The 22,603-nt window shown below is 41.6% G+C and overlaps 1 protein-coding gene across 16 annotated transcripts in view; it reads left to right on the top strand.

The window, feature by feature from the left end:
- Positions 1-2,487: 2,487 nt before the first annotated feature.
- The window catches only part of MPDZ (multiple PDZ domain crumbs cell polarity complex component), a 107,130-nt gene continuing 87,014 nt past the window's right edge, over positions 2,488-22,603 (top strand). For 11 of the 16 annotated variants that reach the window (XM_081844716.1, XM_081844710.1, XM_081844705.1 and 8 more), the window contains exons 1-5: positions 2,489-2,576; positions 11,210-11,294; positions 12,708-12,874; positions 21,280-21,495; positions 22,302-22,441. In XM_081844716.1, the coding sequence (XP_081700842.1) occupies positions 11,279-11,294; positions 12,708-12,874; positions 21,280-21,495; positions 22,302-22,441 (539 nt within the window). In that variant the 5' untranslated portion in view covers positions 2,489-2,576; positions 11,210-11,278. Of the gene's footprint in view, positions 2,577-11,209; positions 11,295-12,707; positions 12,875-21,279; positions 21,496-22,301; positions 22,442-22,603 lie in introns of those variants that run through there. The other 5 variants (XM_081844707.1, XM_081844708.1, XM_081844706.1 and 2 more) reach the window with 2 other exon arrangements.

The following is a 22,603-nucleotide window of genomic DNA, read 5'->3' as shown; positions in this document are numbered from 1 at the left end:
TTCAAATCCCCACTCAGCCATGAAACTCACCAGGTGACCTTGGGCCAATCACCATCTCTTAGTCTATCCTACCTCAAAGGGTTGTTTTGAGTGGGACTGGAGATACCATATTTTTTGCTCTATAAGACTCACTTTTTCCTTCCTAAAAAGTAAGGGGAAATGTGTGTGCGTCTTATGGAGTGAATGCAGGCTGCGCAGCCATCCCAGAAGCCAGAACAGCAAGAGGGATTGCTGCTTTCACTGCACAGCGATCCCTCTTGCTGTTCTGGCTTCTGAGATTTAGAATATTTTTTTTTCTTGTTTTCCTCCTCCAAAAACTAGGTGCGTCTTATGATCTGGTGCGTCTTATAGAGCGAAAAATACGGTATATTGTCCAAAACCAGTTTGAAATCCATGTCATGACATCAGTTTCACAATTTTAGCAATGGATCACAAATCATATGCTTTTGTGTGTGTGTGTGTGTGTGTGCGCACGCTATGCAAAAAATCACAACGTGGGGAAAACTGTGAAGCCAGCCCATGCTTCTACATAGTTCCATCCTTATTTCAGACACTGTGATATATCACTATATCACAATGCTATATCCCGATGCTTAGCTGGTAATATATTGTGATGTTGAAAACCAGGTTTCGCCCAGCTGTAGCTGTGAGGAAGAAATGCGGAGGGGGAGAACCACTGCACCACATTGAGATCCTTCTAAGATAAAGGTGCTCTATAAATGCAATAAATAAATTAAAATAAATTGTGGGTTTACAGTACCCCTACATAAATATGCGTAACATCAGCCCTAAATGTACTGAATGAAAATATTTTGAGGAAGAGACAGCATCACGGTGGCCTAACATCCTAAAAATACTGGAAGCAGCCTTTTGACCTACATAGACTGTTCTATGTAGAGCCAGTGTGGTGTAATGGTTAAGAACGGTGGACTCGTAATCTGGTGAACCAGATTCACTTCCCCGCCCCTCCACATGCAGCTGCTGGGTGACCTTGGGCTAGTCACACTTCTCTGATGTCTCTCAGCCTCACTCCCCTCACAGAGTGTTTGTTGTGGGGGAGAAAGGGAAAGAAGATTGTTAGCTGCTTTGAGACTCCTTAGGGTAGTGATAAAGCAGGATATCAAATCCAATCTCCTCCTCCTCCTCCTCCTCCTCCTCTTCTTCTTCTTCTTCTTCTTCTTCTTCAGGCATAGTTAATGCTATGTATTCATTCATCCACTAAAACAGATTTCTATCACTGCCTGTTGATCACATCTTGCCATGAGGCTCTCATAAGACCAAAACGTCAAAGATTCCTGGAAGTTGAAAGCAGCAGCAGAGCAAGCAGCCAGCTGCATAATTAGCAGGACAATTAATATCCCGTTAAAAAAATATACCTGGTGCTTCAAAGAAAACACTCTGGTCAGCCAGGCAAACTGGGGGCAGGGGTGCCAACTTGAATAAAATATTATTTTGGGGGGAGGGGGCGCAGGTATGCTCCAGCTGGCATAACAGATCCCATGACAGGGCGCGCACACAGAGCATCTGAATGGCTTTGCCCATTAACTTTTTTTGGGAAGGGGTCTGTCCCCCTCATTGGGGGTGGGGAGAAGGTAACCTGGCCCCTAGAAGATTGGGGAGGGGGTTTCAAAGTTGAGGCACCGTGACCGAAAAGTGGTCCCGGTAGCTACCCACCTAATGGCGAAATCGGGCGCGGGGTGGGGGGGGGGAGAGAATGAAGAAACTTCTTAACATGTGTTGGAGAGGAGAGCTGGGCCGAATCCGACCCTCGCTTTCTCCCTCCCTCCCGCCGCCCGCGCGCTTCGTTCCTCCCAGAGCAGCCTCGGGAAAAATAGGACAACTGCCGCCGCAGGATTCAGGGTCCGGGGAGCCGGCGCGCCTTTCTCCGAGGGCGGAAAAGGAGCCGAGGGGGCCTTGCCCGGCAGAGAGAAAGCGGGTCTCTTTCGGCACCCGCCCCTCCCCGGAGACGGACAAAAGACGCCCCCCCCCTCCCCGCGACGCTCTCGGCTGAACTTCGGGAGGGCGAGGGTCACCCTCGGGCCAGCCGGGCTCGGGGCGAGGCGGAGGGGCAGCTCGCCAGGCCGGAGGGGCGGCGCAAGCTCCTCGCGGGACCCGCACTCGACCACCGGCGCTGCTGCAACTGTAAGGCGCTGCGCAAAGCCCTCCTTGGCTCTCGCTCTTTCCTGTCTTTTGGGAACCTCCCCTCCCCTCTAAGGGAGCATCCCGGTTCGGTCGGCTGCGCTGCTGGCGGGGGTGGGGTGGGGGGCGCCAGCCTCTCTCGGCCAGCCTCGTTTTTCCAGGGGGGTGGAGAGAAGGGGGGTCGTGCGCGCCGCTGCGCCCGCGGAGGGCTCGGCCAGGCCTGGCCTGCGTGGGGCGGGGGGAGACCGGCTGGCGGAGCGAAGGCCGCCTGTTGCTTCTTGGGCAGGAGCTGCTGGCGCTGGCCCGGTTCCAGCAGCGGGACCTGCCGGGGGGGGGAGGGGAGGGGGAGGGGGCGGGTCTCGGTCCGGGTCTTCACTCGGCGGCTGGACGAGCAGGAGGGATGCGGCGGGCCGGTTCTGCTTCAGCCTCTGCCGCGGGTAGGAGGAGGAGGAGGAGGAGGGATGGGGAGGCCCACCAAAGCGCGCCTTCCCCGGCCTGGCCTGCTGGGCTCCGTCTCCCCACTCCCTTTCCTCTGGCGAGGAGTTTCCTGCGGTCACGCTCCCTGCTCGCCTTCCCTTCCTTCCCGTCGCTCTCCCAGCTCCCTTTACCGTCCAGAAACACTCGGGATCAATGCGACGCCTTTGCTTTTTTGGGGGGGGGGAGGGGGTGGGCACCGGGGAGCAGCGAGCATCCTCTCTTCTCCCCTTAGGCGAACCCAGAGAGTTCAAATGGAAAGGAACTTGCATTGCTAAGAGGAGAAGATGCGGGGAGGGGGGAAAAGAGAGATGCGCTCCGTTTGCATGCGCAGTGGAGCGGGCAGGGAGCGAGGATGCCAAGGAGCATCATCCTGAGTCGGAAAGAGCCAGACTTGTCGCTTTCATATTTCATATTCTGTGAAAGCAACCGGAGAGAACTAATGTAAGGTTACGTTACCAGACTTCCCCGTTTCCCGGGGACAGTCCCCGGATTTACAAATCAGTCCCCCATACAGAATCCATTGAAGTTTAAAAGTGTCCCCGGATTCATTGAAAAATAATCTGGTAACCTTAAACTAAAGCGAGCCGAGAACTCCGCCTTTGCCCTTGTTGGGAGCGGAACAATGAGGGTTAGTTGTGGTTGCGGCTACACACACTCAGGATCATTTCCCTTGGCTAAGCGTTGCTTAACAAGGCTTATTCCCACCCTCCTTGTGTTTAAAATGACTGGTTGAAAAAAAAAGTAGAGAAATGCACAATCCTCACACTTTTGGTGTGCTTGAATGGGTAGGGTTTTAGTCTGCTGGGAGCACACAGTTAAGGACTAGATCATTACTCCACATTGGATTAGCCTGGAGCAGAAGAGTATTGGCTTTGTGTATATGCAGGAGGAGCGAAGTAAGCAACCGGGTATAGGTGTTATCCTGCACACCCAGCTGCTTTTACATCTCATGCTGAAAAGGCCCAAACCTCAGTCGCTGCTCAACATATTAATTGCACGGGAATTGATATAATCCCCTGTGTTAAAGTACAACTAATGTGTAAAATGGTCCCGATCAAAGTTGGTGTGTGAACATAGTCCCCACTGCCCTTAATATTTGTGTGGCCATTCTGCTGGACACATGATGCAGCAACGCTTGCTCAAAGCAAGAGGGGGTCAGTAGAAGTAGTGTATGGAAAACACCATTTCAGTGTTTTTGAAATTAATGCAGTAAGCACCAAAGACCCAGTTCAGAGCTGAAGGGCACTTTCACATTGTGACTGTTAAGTTAAAGTAATGCACTATCTTAATCATTAGCTCTTTCTTTCTTTCTTGCCAACTATCTCTGTGCTACTCTCTGGAGATCATGTGGCTATCTTTAAAGTGTGGATCTAGTATAATTCACAAGAGTGCAAATAAGGAGTGAATTCTTTCTTCAAGTAATCATGCAGATCTGTAGGTGTTTTGTGCAATACAATTAGAATCAAACTTCAAATGGTAGATGCTTTTTGTTTTTGTTTGTGGTGTTTCTTAATTTAGTTTTTCCAAAAGCTTTTATGGACTAGTGAATAACTATAGTACAGTATAAATACTGCATGGCGGTACCGAGAATTTGTCTCCAGCGTTTTTACAGATAGGAGGACAAGAGGCTTGGGTTCTGTGTAGCATGACCCTGTCAGCAAAGATGTATTGTATTTTCTTGATAATATAGCACCTATTTTAAAGAAAGGCTCGCATGACATTTTGGAGAACTGTGCTTGATTATTTATGGCAGTCTCCTCTCCAGTAAGCAGTTCAGTGCACTCACTGAAATGAATGTCAGGATCTTAGTGTGGTCTAGTAAGTTTTCTTTTCTTTGCCGATGACAAAACTACACTCTAAACCTAAGGAGGAAAGGTGGTAGGCAGCCTTTTTGATAAGCAAGTTAGGCTGTTGTAGTTGACTTGAACTCATTTTGTATCTGACTGTTTATTTTGTTTTTCTACAGTGGCATGTTTTGTCACATTGCACAGATGGTGGGCGTTGCAACCTATTTGCAATGACTTGTTGGGCCAGCAAACAATTCTGAGAACTGAGTTGTAAGAAGTCCAGATTAAGGACAAATAGTGGTATGTCCTGTACAGGGACAAGCTCCATGCACTTGGAAGTTAAACAGGCACATGAGTGCAGATGGACCTGCCTTCAGTATTGTATTGAGCAAAAATTCGTAGTAGCATGTTAGCTTTCTGCATGAGCAAAGATCAGGAGGATGTTATTTGTCCATAATACCAAACCCCCAGTCCTAAACAGAATTAGGCACTGTTAACGCTTGAGCTCTACAGTGTCTTTGCAAGCCAAAGGGGCAGTTTTGTGTGGCAAAATGATTGCGTGAATTGGCTCCCCTTCTAAGTCAGGTGCTTTTTACCATGGTAGTAGATGGTGAGGGAAAGTTCTGGGTTTTAGCATAACTGGCATGCAAACTGCTTTGAAAGCCACTTTATCAAAATGGTTTGCTATAAAATTCCAGCAAACTTAGAATATGGCTGTGCTTTCATTTTAGCTATGATGCCAGAAAGTGTAGGTTTGAGTTGGGTTTTGTTGGGAAGAAAGGAAGACTGAAATTAAGGAGGCCTAGTTTTAGTGAAATGTTTAGGACTTTTTCCTTGGTGTGTTTGAAGTGAAGAAACCATTCTGTGTCAAAAAGAAACTTATGTTTTGTTAGATCGCTGTTGTTACCTGCGCTCTTTATAATTAACAGAGAAATAGACATTTACATTTATGAATGCCACTGAATTTGATGAATGTGTGCCCTGAACCTTCTGTTGACATGCTTTCCCATAAAGAATTGAAATACATTCTTCTTGTCTTGGGTTGAAATAGAAATCTGCATTAGGACAGCCAAGGTCAATATCAGCTTTAGGAAAGTAGAAAAGTGCCGCTCTGAATGCTGGTATAGATAGCTTTTACCTCTTGTCTCCTCCCTATGTTTTTGTTTTTTACATCCATAGGCATGAGAGCACTGAACCCTTTCTATGACAATTTAGTCTGAATGTTTAGTAGGTTAGTATCTTCTAGTGCCCAGATTATACTTCAATCTTTAGATTTAGGTTTGACCAGGCTCACCCACCCTAGAATGTTTACTTCACATTGAGTTCATGAAACATCGTACCCTGACCTGTTCTCAATGCATGGTTAACCACATCTACGGAATGCGATAGTTATGTTCTTTTAAGTCATGCTATATCAATCACTAGTAATAGTTTAATAAGGAGGTTTTCATACCTGTCCAATTCTGTGTTCCCTTTCCCAACCTTTAATCTATTGATGATTAATGCCTATATGCAACCCTTGTATTGTATTTGTGTTAACCAATCAGCAACAAGCACATATGTGGCAATGCTGTAATATTCAATAAAAGGGACTCCCTGAGACATGCTCGAGAGATGCCTCCCATATGACACTTGTCATTCGTCTGTTGTTTATTTCAACCCAACACAGCTTGCAGTAATAAAATTCAAATTCAAACACTTATGGGTTTCTAACAAGAGTATTCATGAGAATTCTAACATGGTATTCATGAAATCAATTGGATTATGTAAATCAGCTGCTTAAATATTTTTAATGTGAATTCTTTTGATGTTTCATTATTGCTTTCTGATCCTAGAGCTTCTAGCAACAGTGCACTGTGTGGTTATTAGTTTGTATAAGAAAAATATCTTCACTTATTTTGAATTTATTTATTTATCTGAAATGTATATATGCAGCTTTCTTTTCTACCATCAGAGGTGAATGGAGATGTTGACTGGTTAAATCATGATCAATATTTAAAGAAAGGGTTTTTTTGAAAAGTAGTAAAGACAGTCTTACATTTATTACAGAACCCCAAATTAACTGTTAGGAAACAAAGCTAGCACAATCAATTATTAATAACTGCAATGAATTTCTGCAAATATGAGTGTATGTTAGTGCTGTTAAGTGATCAGCTTTATTTGCCAGGTAGTTAGAAGCAACAGGATACTTTACTTACAAATTTTACTTTGGTGGCAGATTTTGTTTTATATTAAGCCAGATAAATAAACAAAAACAACAGAGCAATAAAAAAAGCAAAGCAGAAAAGTTGGTTTTGTAATGCAACTATGTTTCTAGATGGTGTGCAGGAGTATATTGGTGTGTATCCCTAAACTGCACAAGGACTCGGGAGCAAGACTGCTCACTCCTGCCTTTGCTGTTTGATGATACCATGATGGACATATTTTGCTTCATGGAATTTTTGCCAGATATTTTCAAATGCGCTGAATTATCAGTAGGTTGTATTGGATGCAGTGGCGTAGCGTGGGGGGTGCAGGGGGGGGCCGGCCGCAACATCGGGGGGGGGGGGCACGCTCGCACTCGCAGCTCTCTGCCCCTACCTGGCTCACTCACTCTCTCTCACTTGGCTTGCCCCGGGTGCTGACAACCCACGCTACGCCACTGATTGGATGATATGTGTTATTGAATCTTATTCAGATTTGAAGTGAGTGTGTCATGCCCTCCTAAAACAGTTCTGACATTATGGGATAGATACTTGTGGGCATCATTTTTAAACAGAGCATATGGGTGAAAAATCCAGTGCACACAAGCCAGTTCATGTGGTTGATGTCACAGATACCAGAAAAAGGGACAGAATATACAAAATATCAGAATATTAAATATCAGTGGTTATTTAATGAATAAATCCCAATGGATTTTTCTCTTACTAATCAAGGGAATCTATGTAGACACTTGTTTTGTTTTGCTTAGCTTTGCCTACTGAATAATTTTACAAGGCTTTTACCCTTTTCCTATGCCTTTTATATTTGATTGGGGAAATGGTCAATTTTTGCCCTTCAGAAATTTTACTGGTTTTGATAGATTTATAGTAATTGTATGAACTCTTTTGTGTCATAGTTTAATTGTGTATTTGTGGATATATGTTTAAGCAGATTTCCCCAGATGCAGATCAGTTAAATGCATTGATAAATATATTACGTATATAAATACTGCACTTGTCACATTCCTGGTGTACTTTTTCAAAGTGCATATAAAAGTACGAATAAATTGGCTGTATAATTTGAGTTTACAATAAATTGTTTACAATAAAAAATATTTCCTATAACAATTATAATGTTCTACAAGTATTGATAAAATTAAGAAATAAAATAATAGTGATCATGTCTTTTATCTTTTATTTGTACTTTTGTGAGGCTTTTATTAATTACCATTAACAGTTTTTAAAACCTTTTACAGTTCATATCTTGTTTTAGCATCACAACCACTCTGTAAAACAATTCATACTCCCCCCCACACACTTTTTAGGCAGTTGGGTTTCCAATATAGTGACTTGATTCAGGCAATTCATTTATCCATTAACTTGTGATAAACTTTGGCTTATCACTGCATTTACTCTGCATTGCTTTAACCTCTCCGAGCTTTGATAAGACCAGTGACCAAGTTGCATTGCTTGTTGAGAAACAAGATAGTGGGCTCAAAAATGCTAGTTATGAGCAGAATCTTGTGTGTGTTTAAAGAACATGTCATCACAAAAAATAGTGCCCCACGGTTATGCGAGGAACAATCAGTTACAGTATTGAACAGGTAAAGTAGCAACCATATTTCATGGTTATTATGCATCACAGTTTGAGAATAGATCATATTCTTGCATGTGCCTTAACTTTGGATGTAAAATAGTCATCATTTTATTAATTTAAACTGATGCAGCAAGGGGACCTATATGTCTAAACAAGTTTCCTTTTGAGTATCATCAGCTGAAGCCGCAGATGGGAATGCTCATCTGAGCGTGGGTGGAGCATAACTAAGGTATGCTTTAAATAGCATGCACATCTTAATGTGTCTCCACATCCTGATGCAAATACTCATGCACAGAAAGGTTTCTAAAATGTGATTTGAGCTGCGTGGGAGTGAGAATAAAAAAATGAGGCGCTGAAAAACTTCTGAGATTTCAGTTGTGTTTAGAGTAGGGTTGTCATATCTTGAAGAGCAAAAAAAGAGGACAGCCCAAGCCACTGCCAGCCTGAGCTGGGGAAATAGGCACACAGGGCTGCGGCGCCTGAGACCAAGTCTGAGCTACTCTGTGCCTGCACCAAAAACCCCATAAACAAACCAACAAACCCTGAATATTTCCTTTGAAATGTAAAACATCACCTAGGATGAACCTGTTGGCCCCCTAAAAGAGGACATGTCCAGGATTTCTTGGACATAAACCCTAGTTTAGAGAAACATCTGGATTAACAGTACTGTCCTCGAGAATATGTATTGATTTTAGCAAAAGGGAGAAAAGTAAGGGTGCTCTCTCTGATCCCAAACTTACCTTGTCTCTCTGTTGGTGATGCAACAACATCCAAGCTTGGGGGTTCTGTTCTGCTTATGGAGATCAGGATTCAGTATTTCATGGGCAGCCTCCATCTCCACATTGGGCAGGAAGCCTGCTGATCACATAGGGTTCCCATTCAAGGCAGAGATCATTGCACCTCAGCCACAGTGAGGCGTGCCTGGCCTGACCTGGTAGCAGAGAGTAGGGGGAGAGTGAGCGGCAAAGCTGCCACATGCTCTTCTTGGCCACAGCCTGCCCCATGTGCCAACCCCTGGCAGTGCGGGCATACTCTCCGCTGCTGTGCATATGCATCGGGGTGGGGCTAGTGGCCACAGACCCAGCTCCACTCCCTTCCTTCATGAAATGGTTAATCATGTTGATCAAACACTTGAATGGGGCTTGATGCTGCCAACCCAAATATATTTGCATGAAAGCATTTAACACTACAAAAGAGTGATTGACAAGGCAGACAAAATGTTTGTGTTGCTTTTTGGGCATCTCCCGGAAGGAAAGGCACATTGATTTGCTTTCATATATAGTATGAATTCATTTGAACTCACGGGGAGGTGTTGCTCGCAGTGGATTTAATTTATTTACAGTGGGTTGGGTCCAGAAATGTGTGAGCAGAGGTCTGTTCACAGAACATTCCCCTGAATGGAAGGAAGAGGTGATTTGGGCCCATTTCCCCCTCCCTGTGCAGTTTTGCTCGTTCTCTGAAGTTCTGTTCTGGAGCACGTGTGTGCCTTCTAGAACAGTTCTACCTTTGAACTTTAGAAGATGTGCACAGTCATTTGTCTGTCTTCGGCTATTTAGCTCACCATCACTTATCTCTGTAGCTGAAGGGCTAGAGGCTTCCTCTAAAACAAAACAACAAAAGGCAGCAGAAACCTGCTGGATGACCAGATACCAAGTTTTGTGTTTACATGGTGTCATCACAGATGCTTAATATACACACACTTCCCTAATATTGTGTAGCTCTGTCTAGAAGAATCCTAGGGATGTATAAGTAGGATGCCTCACTTAATATCTAATTTCATCCTCTCATTTTATAATGGGGGCTCAGGTAAAGAAGTCTGACTGTATGTGTAAGGCAATTTGCATCTCAGTGTGAATGCCTGAATGGTTCATTCCTCTTTGTGTGGGTGATCAGCTTACAAATCTGTTCCTTTTGCCATTCGCTGGCCTCTGTAAAATTGATAATGTGGCACTCGCACACAAAAAGCTTCCTCTCTTCCATCCCAATGGGAGGTTGCTTCCCTGCGAAGTCCAGCCTACCTAATGAACACGTGGGGCCTGGTTGTCAGTGTTAATTCCAGTAAGGCTTGAGAAATGCCATTGCCTGCCGTAAGGGGTGCAAGGCAAAGCCTGTTACTGCACCTTCTATCTTTGGCATCGCATGTTTGTTAATCTGATGCTGTAAGCCTTATAGTTTCCCCGAGATATTTATTCGAAAATGGATTTGTGAAATATTAAGAGGACCGGTTTAATGAAGAGTGGTGAAACTTCTGTTTGGAAATTATGTGTTCAAGTACAAAAAGAATTCTCACAGCTATTGGAGGGGAATTGCAGGATACATGCCTTTTTAACGAAATGCCGAAGGTTCAGTCAAATAGCATGGGATGGTGTGTTGTAGGTAACAGAGTTGCAAAATCCAGGGATTTGCCCTGCCTTCATTAGTGATGGTGTTTTCTTTATATTATGTGTGTGTTGCACTTTCTGTTTGTCTTTGCAGCTGTGTATAATTTCCCTTGAATTATTTCTTTTGGTGAGAAATGAGCAAAAAAAAAAAAAAAAAAAGTTGCCCAGTGGTTATGGGGAGCATAGAAAAGCAGCCATATTGCTTCTGTTTTCTACAACTACATATTTCTGCAGCAACCCACTTTCTCTGCCCCTTTTTTCCTCCATATCTTCATGAGAGTTTGCATAGTGGGTTTTAGAACCTGCATTTTGAATACTGCAGCATAATGTTTGTTAGCATTTAAATAAAAAGAAGCTATTGTTGTACGCCTGCGCTAGTAAATTGCTCAGGACAGGGTGCCAGTTCAATCTCTTACAACACAACATCACTGTGGCGTTGCAGTGACACGACAACTGCATAAACGTTTGAGATGAGGTATCTAATTAGCTTGTTGTTCACTTTTTGGACTACAACTAATACAGAAATAAGAAGCGATTGATTGAGATTCTGCTAGATCAGTCAGTCGGGGCGGGGGTATGGTTCTGACACAGTAGTTTTAAATTCCTGCTTTTACAGCTTAGTGTTTAAAATCTTTCTTCCTCCCACAGTTCTCTTGTAGGAAGACCTTGAGCTGCTGACTGCTGTTTGGTGAAGTATAAATTAAGCAAGTGGAGGCCATGTTTGAAACAATAGGTAAGACATGATACCAAAACACATTTACATACTTAACAAACCCTTTTCATTCTCTTTTTAAAGAGCTATGGTGAACTGTGTTTCCTCGTGTTTATCCAAATTCAGGAGAAATACGTGCGACGTTCATTGGTAAACTATTCACTGAGATGAAGTCCTGGTGGAGATAATGTCTAAGACTGCTGGCAAGAAATGCTTATAGATCTATATGAAAATGTATTATGCCAAGTGAGGTCACTGGTCCATCTTGCACAGTACTCTTGACTAGGAGCAGCTCTCTAAGGTCTTAGGCAGAGCTATTTACCAGCCCCGTTAGCAGTGTTAGAAACAAATGGCCCTTAAACCAAGGTTACATTCGCCAAAATGGAATGTCTAGTTGCCATTTTGGGGCAAGCCGGCTCCAGTGTCTCATTTTTCAAATGATATACTGACTGCGATTGATTCTCAGTTAAACATCTGGCTAGCTCAGATGACTACCTTGAACTAGGTTAAGAACTTTGACAACCTATAGCATGGCAGTGGGGCGGGGAAAGTGAAGTGAAGATGCACCTTTAGATGGTGTAAATGCCAGGTTACATGCTGGCGCCCTGGCATCTTCATTGGGTCACAAGTGACCGATAGCCAGGTGCAAAATGCACCTGGTGCTTGGCTTATTTCAAACACTGCCTGTTAGCTGCTAATTTTTAGCTAGAGATTGAACCTGGAGCCATCTGCATGTAAAGCATATTCAGCTATAGCCTCTTGCAGATGTGTGTTGGTGTCCAAGGAAGAGCTGAAGTTGATCTCATTAGTTAAGCCAACACCTGAAGCAGATAGTAGAACAATGAAGCAAGGTGAGCAGGCCCTGGTTGTGGAAGACAGCTGTGGCTCAATCTGGAACAGAAGGCCAAAGGGCAAGACAAAATAAACAGGGGCCTTCAAAGGCATTTCGGATGGAACAAAGCCATGTCTCAAGTAGTATGGTTGGAAGGACATTCACATATATGGATAGAGGAGAATGATTGGACAATGTTATTGGTGCATCCATCAATCAGTGATTGGGCCATATGGTTACTATTGTCTGGAAAGGAGGACTATACATTCCTGAGCTTCAAAACAATGGTGCATCCATCATTTTGTGTTAGCTCCCTGATAAAAATTCGTTCAGGAAATCAGAATCCATTTGGGCCATGGGTTAACTGTAGAAAGCTAAAATACAGTCACTTAAAAGTATAATTAAATGGATATTCTGCTGGCATTGTGCTATGACAGGGCAGTTGGATGCAATTTTCACTAAACCGGATGTTTTAAAAAAGTGTGTGGAGACATCCACATTTCCATCTTGTTTTAAGAGCTGATAAAGTAGCATGTAAGCATCTATGCCTAACAGTATATACGCATATTAAGGGTACCAAGTAATAGGGAATATTCTTTCAGATACTCACCGGGCCCTCCAGGCAGTGGAACGCCTGCAAGCTAAGTTACGGGAACGAGGTGATACAGCAAATGAAGAGAAACTGAGTTTACTGAAATCAGTGCTGCAAAGTCCTTTGTTCAATCAAATCCTCAACCTTCAGGCTTCTCTTCCACAATCAAGAGATCAGGTAGGATGGTAACATTTCCAGGGGAAAGAGGAAATGCCAATACGACTTTGTCAAATCCTTTTATCTGATAACACTCTGAACAGCTTGCAAAATAGACACCAAACAGTAAAAATGTCCACAATTTTCCTTGTAACTTAGCAAGTTTGGCCTTCTTAAAGTTAATGTATGCAGTTTTCTCACTTAATACTGATTATAGGTAAACCTGTAAACTTTAGGAATACTGTTACTACTGAAATTAGGATAACTGGTATCACACACTATTTCCCCCAAGGTGTTTTGTGAAGAACGGTGCCATTTAACCTCTGTCAGAATAGCTTGAGAGTTGTGGGGATTCATTCTTTGACCTTATTTTTAGCTGTTGGAAATAAAAGAGAAGTTTTACATTTGCGCTGACATTGTGAGACAAATATATATATATATATATTTCACAAAATTTGGATACCGCAAAGACCTCAAAGTGGTTTGCATAAAAGATAAAAAAATAAAATTATTATAGCTAAAAACGTTACAACCGTTTGCTAACCTGTGCAACACAGAAGAATGCTGGTGTTAAGCCCTGTCTTGAGTTATGTGACGCATGCCTGTGGAAACATACCATTCGTAATGAAGGCCTGACTCCAGCCATTATCAGGAATGTGATAAGAATGGAATGCAGTTGTCATAAGGAATATGAATTGCTAACAGTGCAGAAGTATACATGCCCACTCAGAAGTAAATCCCATTGAGTTCAAGGGGCCTGATCCTCAGTTAGGTGAGTGTAGACTTGTAGTCTAACATGCCTGGTTTTCACTCAAATGAGTGGAACACAAATGTGTGAGGTGCTGGTCATAGTTTAAATCTAGAGGCAATTGTCACACATCTGTTTTATTTAGTTAAATCTGGTGCATTGAAGCGAGTACAACAACAACAACAACAACAACATTATTCTTTGTACCCTGCTCATCTGACTGGGTTATGACAAATTTAGTATAACATTAGTATTACTGCTATATATCTCAGCCATTGGCCACCTTTTGAAGAAATGAAAACATTAAAATCTTTTACTTCTATTTTTTCTTTTGCTAGAAGCAACAGCATCTTTGCTCATCCACGTATAACATGGCTTAGTACATTCTGTTATCATTATTACAGTGCCTTTACTCTTCTGCGCTATGTATTTTTTTAAAAAAACATACGTGCATTTTTGGGCATAGTTGGGAAAGAATTCCTTTGATGAGATACGGAGCTTCTTTGTCTGCATGCTAAAGGGCTGGAAGAACCAAAGCTTAAGGAGTTTTTACTTATTTGTTTAGAACATTTCACTTAAGCGTGGATGTTTTAGAACTGGTGCTCAGATGCCTGTTGATAGGTTGCCTTGTAAGCCTTTTCATTAAAATAAACAAGATTTGTTGCTTATGTTGAGGATTTTAAAATGCAAAGTAAGCAAGATAAGTAGGAAGAAAATCCCAACAGCTAGGGACTAAACCAAACTGAATCAATTCTCTCTTTCAGAGAGAGAAACTGGTACTTAGCCTTCAGCACTCATTTGCATGTCAGCAAGCTAAAAGCAAGCGCATATTTTCCCTCTGAGCATTCCCACTCTGTCCGTTTTTCAATGTCTGATGCCATAGCAAAAGCCCGGTGTTTGAAGATAAGGGAGCAACGACAAAACTAAAAAAAAAAAAAGTAAATTCTGCTCTTGTGATATAACGAACTTCTTAAGTCTTCATTTGGCTTTTGTTTATAATTTGGAATATTTAAATATTCAAATAAAAACAACCGCAACCACCACTCAGTGCTGGCAATCCAGCCTTCGCTCCAACAGTGCTTGCTTCCCCTCCTCCACTGGAAAAGCTCAAAGCTGTGCTAATGAGAAAAATCCCTTTCCTTGGCTGGGTGACATTCTTCAAATTTTTTTCATACAAGTTTGAAGATAGATTTTGCAGGGTGGAAAATTACTGACTGCAGTGTAAGGGGTCTAGCCTGTCTTCACGTGCACCCCTTTTAAGTCCTGTTTCTACTTCCTTAGTGGTTTCTTTCTTTCTTTCTTTCTTTCTTTCTTTCTTTCTTTCTTTCTTTCTTTCGTGGCTTCAACCGGAGTTGCATTGAGATGTAACTATGCTTGCTTTCCTTTGATTTGTAGCCTGTGCACAGCCCCAGCTGGAAAAAAAAAAGTGCTGGAGCTCATCTTGTGCTCCACTGGGGAAAAATGTGCGAAGAAAAACAGCAGAACCGGCCAACTGGTTCTGTTGCAGGCAGTTCTGACGTTACTCTAAGGCTGTGGCATTATGCACGCTTACTTACATGGGTCTAAGTCCCATTGAACGCAGGACTGATTTCTGAGTAGACCTACACAGGATTCTGTAAGTTGCAGAACTACTTAATTACCCTGAACACCAAACTATCCAGCGTGGATCACACCAAATCCTTTTGCCGTTGTCTTTCTACCCAGCTACAGATTGCTCTTGGTTCAGTGCTTCCTGCTTTTAAGAACCATGTCTGTACCAACGTTCCTTCAATTAAGAAACTGAGCTCTCAGAGAAAGATATCACAAGTCAGAAGTCCTCTGTTAAAATCATGGCACTGTGCTAAGCACCTTCTCCACCTTGGGGAAATTATAAACAGTCAGTGTAGAAGGTGCTGGACACAAGACTCAGTTGCAAATACAATGTTTTAAGTGCGTTTTGCATGCATTATACAAATGTGACACTAGATGGCATTAGTCTTATACATGGAGGCATGTTATACATGGAAAAATATGGTACTCCTTAGAGGCATAACCTTTCATGGAAGCCACTGTTGCCATCAGCTTTTTTAGGCTGGAAAAGAAGAAATATAAACTAGGTTCTGAGACCAGTTCAAATTTCCAAGAGTTTTGTGCAACTTCCATTGCTATTTTATCAGGTAGTCCAATTGCATAGTTTTCTTTATACATATAAGGCAATAAATTCAACCATGATCATAGTATCCCTGTTTTCAGCAGTGGACAGTGCAGTGGGGCTGCACCGCTTACCTGAGCTCCCCTCATCTGAGTTGCGTCTGCATACTGGGAGGGAGAGGGGAGCACGAGGAGGCAGTAAGTTTTGTGCAATGCAAATGAGCCAGCAGGAGCACCGGATTGGCTCTCCTGGTTTGCTTGCAGCATGCCAGCTTCATCACTGCTTCACCTCTTGCCCTCTCCAACTCAATATGCAGCAGCAACCTGGCACAAAGGAGCTCAGGTTAAGTGGCGCTGTGTGTTAGTGCCCATTTTAAGCACAGAAACCAACCCCATCTTTATGTGTTCCTACATGCATTGACACCCTAGCTCCACCTTCCTAGCAAAACTTGTGCTCCTGTAGGCTGCAGATGAAATACTTTACCAAAAAATGTGCTTTGAACAAAGAACAAGCATGGATCTCCTAAATTTTATTGCCCTTGCTCTCCTTCTCTTCGCTCCTTTCAGTGTGAGTTAAGGCAAAAGTTTTTGAAATAAGTGCTCGCTCTCATTTTGTTGCCTAAAATGCTGACATTCCATAAATGCAACTGAAGTAGCTTTTTTTTTTTAATTGGGTGACATTTCAAACAAAATACAGAAAGTAGCATTTGATTGCACTGAAAGTTACCCAAATGTACATTTTATCATATATTGTGGCATCGAAGGGTGGTGGGGTTTTTTTTTTGTTTCCTTCCAAATTATGCCAATGTTGCAGATGTTATATACAGTAAAAGGAAAGGCAATTGTGGCAAATTAGCTTAAGGCAATTTATAGAACAAAGCTATGCTCCTTTCATACAGTATATACATAATCACTTTGCTATAAAGCTACCTCGTCATGGAGTTAACGGTGGCTTTTTTTTTTATTGTGAAGCAGAACAGTTTATATGCAATGAAAAATATGACTTACAACTACAAAAGGCATTATTGTTGTGTGGCAGTGATCACTGAGCTACTTTAGAATATGTCACATCTGAACTGAATCACATGCAGATACACACACTCAGAGAGTCCTATTGTTTCCTGTGGAAATACTTAATCTGGATGAGCACACACCTGCGTTTCTCTCCCCCCCCACCCCAATTTATTTTATTAAACTTCCAGAAATTCCAGCTACAATTCCAATACATATTAAAAATATATTCTTTTATATTATCGACTTCCCATCCCATTTTCCGAGATGTTTTTCTTATCCCCCTCTTGCTGCACCCTGTTTTCCTTCCTTCTTTTTTTTAAAACAAAAATCTTAATACAACAGTCTCTAATTCTTTCTGTTACTCATAATTAAAATCCTGCTCATGGGTTCTTCACATTATAATATTGGTTCAAATAATCTGGAAAGGGCTTCCATTCTTCCAAAAATAAAAACAAAAAATCATCAATTGATTCTCTTATTTTAGCTGTTAGCTTTGTTGATTCGACATAGTCCATAACTTTGCTTATCCATTCTTCTTGAGTAGGAACTTCTTCCTTTTTCCATTTTTGAGTGTAAAGGATGTGAGTTGCTTTAATTACTACATAAACAACTTAGCAATCTTTTTTGGAATTTCTGTCCCTAGCAGTGTCAGGTGTTTTTGGCTTTAAACATCTCTTTTTTTTATGTCACCATATATCATTTCCCATAATGCCCTGCCAACCTACCAGTTCAAAAATGAGTAGATAAATAGGTACCACTGTGGCGGGAAGGTAAATAGTGTTTCTGTGCGCTCTGGCACTTGTCACGGTGTCCCGTTGCACTCCCTTGGCCTGAGGCTAGATGAGCGCCACACCCCATAGTTGCCTTTGACTGGACTTAACCATCCAGGGGTCCTTTACCTTTACTTTCTAGGTAAAGGGGCCCCTGACCATTAGGTTCAGTCGCGGATGACTCTGGGGTTGTGGTGCTCATCTCACTTTATTGGCTGAAGGAGCCAGCATACAGCTTCCAGGTCATGTGGCCAGCATGGCTAAGCTGCTTCTGGCGAACCAGAGCAGCGCACGGAAATGCTGTTTACCTTCCCACTGGAGTGGTACCTATTTATCTACTTGCACCTTGAAGTGCTTTCGAACTGCTAGGTTGGCAGGAGCTGGGACCGAGCAACGGGAGCTCACCCCGTCGCGGGGATTCGAACCGCCGCCCTTCTGATCAGCAAGCCTTAGGCTCTGTGTTTTAACCCACGTCCATTCTAGGTATTCACATGGAAACTGTAGCTGTGTGGTTCTGGTGCCCCTGACTCCAAGTGCATGTGAATAGGGCCAGGAAGAATCAGTTTGTGAGTAGGGAATGCCACCTTTTCCTTGACAGAAGGCCCTCTGCCCTGAACTGGTGAATTTAACAGGCAGAAATTAATCAGACCATCTTTCCCATTCCCTGTGCAGAGAAAAATGGCACGTGTTCAGTTCCTTCTCATTTCTAAAGCTGTTGGGGATTTCTTGAGGGAAAGGTGCTAATCCTAGCTGGAGCCAGAGTAGTACAGTAGGTCAAGATTCAGATACTTATGTGACTGTGACGCTCATGTGCTAGCTTTGCGTAAGTCGCTATGTCTCAGCCCTCACAGGGTGGTTGTGGAAGAGGCCAGACATGTAGGGCACACTGAATGTTGGAAAGTGTTACAGAAACGATTGGTGTATTCACTGAACAGGTATTTATACAAGAGTGTCATTCTGCATGACTTGAAGCTGTCATGCCACTTAAATTGTTTACTATTGGCCAATTGGATTCACAGTGGCTAAAATATTTTTCCCCCCATACACCTGAGTTACTCTCTCATTTTTCTGTTTGGTTTGGTTTTACCCACCCCCTCTGCTGCCCTGTAATGCAGTAACCAGAAGCCACTTTGTCTGACATAGTCTTTTCACATTAAGCTAATCCCCTTTGAACATGCAACTCAATTTCTTTAATTAGCTTTAAGAATAAAGATCGTTAGAGTGGAGTGCCACTATCAATTACTATGGACGAGTTCGTAGTCAATAATACATCAGAACTCTACCATAGTCTATACTAAAGCGTTATTAAAAAAACAAGAAGAAGTCTTAGGGTCTTGAATTAGATGAATTAAGGTTATGTTTTCATTCTTCTCTTCTGCGGCTGATCTAAAGGCATACTAGGAAGCTGTGCTCCACTTTTTCTAGGGTGGATTTGATTTAAATCACAATTTAAATCACTAGTCAGTAAGACTTGATTTAAATCTTTTTTTCTTCTTTTTTTACAGAAAGGCATTCCTGCTGGTATAATCTTAATATTTACAACCAGATGAAGGTTTCATTTTTGGAATAATAATTTTTCAGAATAGTTTTTACAGTTATATAAAAAATTGCTGATTTGGTTATACTGTTAGAAATACATACACAGATAATTATGAAATTATTTTGAGGTTTAATAAGTTATCTGTTTATATTTGGACAACCTTTCTGCTGTACTTTATTGGAAGGAGAAAAATAATCATTTCCTTAATAACAATTTAAACAATTTAACTCAAACAATAACATTATAGTATATGTATCCATGTTTGTTAACTGATGTGGTTAAGCTTTTTTAAAAAAACTTAGACTGAGTTTCAGCACACATGAAAAACTTAAAACAAATCCTTATTTCCTGATGGCCTTTGGACTATAATGTAACTTAAATAGAAAACTATCTTTAGAAAGATTTTTTTTCCTCCAAAAGCATTTTATTTTAAAAATCCAATTTAAATTAAAAAGATTGATTTAAATAAAAAAAATCTGATTTAAATAAAAAAATTCATTTTTTAATATATATATTTTAAAAATCATTGATTCATCCTGACTTTTTCCCATTCTACCTTTGGAAGGGTAGTAAGAGAGAAATATTTTATTTCTAAAGCAGTTTTTTTGCATTAGCAGAAGCATGCTATGTTGTTCCCTAAGAGAGGGGAGAAGTATTAGTTTGATGAGCTTCCAAGAGCTGTGATTTGTTAAAAGCATTGAAGCCTGTCCCCATTTTATATTCCAAGAAAGATGGCCTTTGTTTTCCTTATGAGAACATTAAGCCATCTTTTCCAGCATTCTGTCTTTTAACAGTGGATGCACCCAAAATAGCCCTTAGGCTGCTATAGAATGATCTATCCAAATGATTCGTTTGTAATGTCTAAGATCTTCTCCTGGTGCTATATTCCCCAAAGTTTAGAAATAATCCTACGGACCACTACTTCTTTCAGCTGGTTTCTGCTGGCTATAGCATTTTTAATGTGTCGTGCTAGATGCTATGTGATTTCTAATTGTAGTTTTATTGCTTCTTTTATTTCTTATGTTCCATAGAATTCAAATGGTAATAAAGGAAAATATAATATAAGGAATAAAAGAAGCAATGAAAATATAATTGAAAATCAATATGAATATTAAATGCAGACACACCACGGTTTGGGACCCCAGATATACCTAACACAAATGCATAAATATACAACATTCTGTTCATATATCAGAAATAATTGGAGAGCACTGTATCTCCCTACATAATAATTATTAGCAATCAATAAGCAATATAATTTCAGAAAGTATAGTATACTGTGCAGAAAAGCTGTTATGGTATTCTGTAGCCATACCATATCTGTTTTTATACCTTCAATCTACAGAAGTAATTTACTTCTAAAATTTCCTTTTTTTGCTTTCTGTGACGCAGTTGGACCATTTCAAACCATTTCTGCTATTATTTTATCATAAGTGGTTGCTTGTTGTTGCATATTTGAGCTACTGACAGATTGACAACAGTTAATAAATTCCACACCAGTTATTTGGGGTTTAATGTGATCATCTAGATAGCCCAACAAAATTGTCCAAGTATTTAATGGTATAACCTAAAGGGTCATTAGTGTGATTAATCTGATTACTTCTTCCCAATATTTCTTTATTAATGGGTGAGACCACCAGATAGGCTTCAAATCTGCATTTGAGGATCCACACCTCAAGTCTTTGTCCTAACACCCAGTGTATACTTTTCTCAGTCTATGTGGTAAAGCAGTTGGTAATGTTCACTTACGTTTTCTAGTCTTTGGTTATAAATTTTATGCCATTCCAGCTCAGGTTTCTCTGTCCATCAGTTCCTTATATTTCTTCTCAAACTATTGCCAAAAGCCCCTTTATTGTTTTCCTTCTAAAAATCTTACCATCTACATGCCATTTTCTGTGCCCTCATGTCCGCCCCCCCCCAAGATAACTTCTTAACTGCCACTAAGAAAGTCAATGTGTGGTTATACTAAATTTCAATTACAGTTGACTCTTAAGCCACCAGTGTGTACAACATTTATCGTACAGTGTTCTGTTGATTTGTTTCATTACTTCTGTAGTGTTTTAACTCTGTTTTGAACACGTGTCGTATCATTAAGGGCATGATAAACCTCCAATGTTGGATTATGCGTGGGCTTTTTCTATTTTGTTTTGTGTGTTTTGCCCAGTAGCTGCTTGTTCTTGTGTTCTTCACAACTAAAATCCAGTAATGTTGCATAATCTTTTAGGTACATGTTGCACCTTCTATCTCCTCATCTGGCGAACTCCTACAGCTTTCTCATCATGCTGCTATTGTGGAAACTTCACTCCCAAATGAATCCTATCTGTTGGCTCAGCAGAATGGCAGTCTTTCTAGTGGGCTAGAAGCAGCTGCCCGATCTCCTCAGATTATTGTGAAGTCTGCTAGTGATGACTTTGAACTACTGATCAGAAATATGGCACAGGTAGGACTTCATAACTTGAATTAACCATCTGGCACTGTGGCCTTCTGCTAGGGCGGACATGTCAAACCGGTTGACCGCAATCTACAGGTAGATCCTTGGATGATCGTGGTCGATTATGGTCCATCATGGATTCCTAATCTATTCCTAAGAGGGATCCAACTGTAGTGGGCAATGAATGTATCTACCCCTTGGGCAGTCATTAGGTGCCCACTGCTGGCGATTTGGGAGATGAAAGTTGGCTTTGTTGCTGTGTGCATTTCAAAGCTGTGGATTGTTTGCTGTGCGAGTTATGGCATCCCCCTTAAAAATAACTCCACAACCCTGTGCATTAGTCCCCCAAAATAGCTCTACAGCTCATGATACTCTCCCCCTAAAAAAGCTCATCAACCCTGTGCAATCGTCTCTCCCCCCCACACCACAAGTTTTCTCGATTTTTATGAGCTTTGCCTCCCAAATGTTAGCACTAACTGTAGTTACCCTAAACGCAAGTTCCTAACTGACTTTTGCATGGTTGCAAACTGTGATTTGGCACTAAATTTGGTTAGTGAACATGCTGGTGGATATGTAAAGGTAACCGTATTTAGTCCCAAAGCTTGAAAGAGAAGGGTGAAGTGATGCTTCATTGTGGGACGCCCAGATTGCCTAACCACAGTGATCAGAACAGGACCTGTTCATTATGCCCCTACTTGATTTATTTCTTGCCTGCCTGGTTTGTTTATTTGTAATTTGTTTTGTTAAACATGCACAAACTTTGAAACTATATTGCTTCTGAATTTGTTTCAAAATGGTGCTGGCTTTTCTTATAGGGACGCCTTGTTGAAACCATAGAACTTGTGAAGCCTCTAAGCGGTGGTCTAGGCTTCAGTGTAGTTGGCCTGAAGAGTGAATATAGAGGTGAACTGGGAATATTTGTGCAGGAGATTCAAGACGGAAGTGTGGCACAAAGGTGAGATTGCCAGGAACCACTTTCTTAGTCAGATTTTAGAGATGGGAAGAAATCTGTAAGAAACGTGCCTCTTTTAGTCATGAGCAATAGTATAACAGCTACAAAAGGATATATTGCTCACGATTGATAGCTCATTGGAAGTTATAAAGATTGTAATATTCA

Source organism: Podarcis erhardii, assembly GCF_964252035.2.
Source record: "Podarcis erhardii genome assembly, chromosome: 17".
NCBI lineage: Eukaryota > Metazoa > Chordata > Lepidosauria > Squamata > Lacertidae > Podarcis > Podarcis erhardii.
The sequence above is the reverse complement of the archived record's forward strand: the minus strand, read 5'-3'. Positions and strand labels throughout refer to the sequence as shown.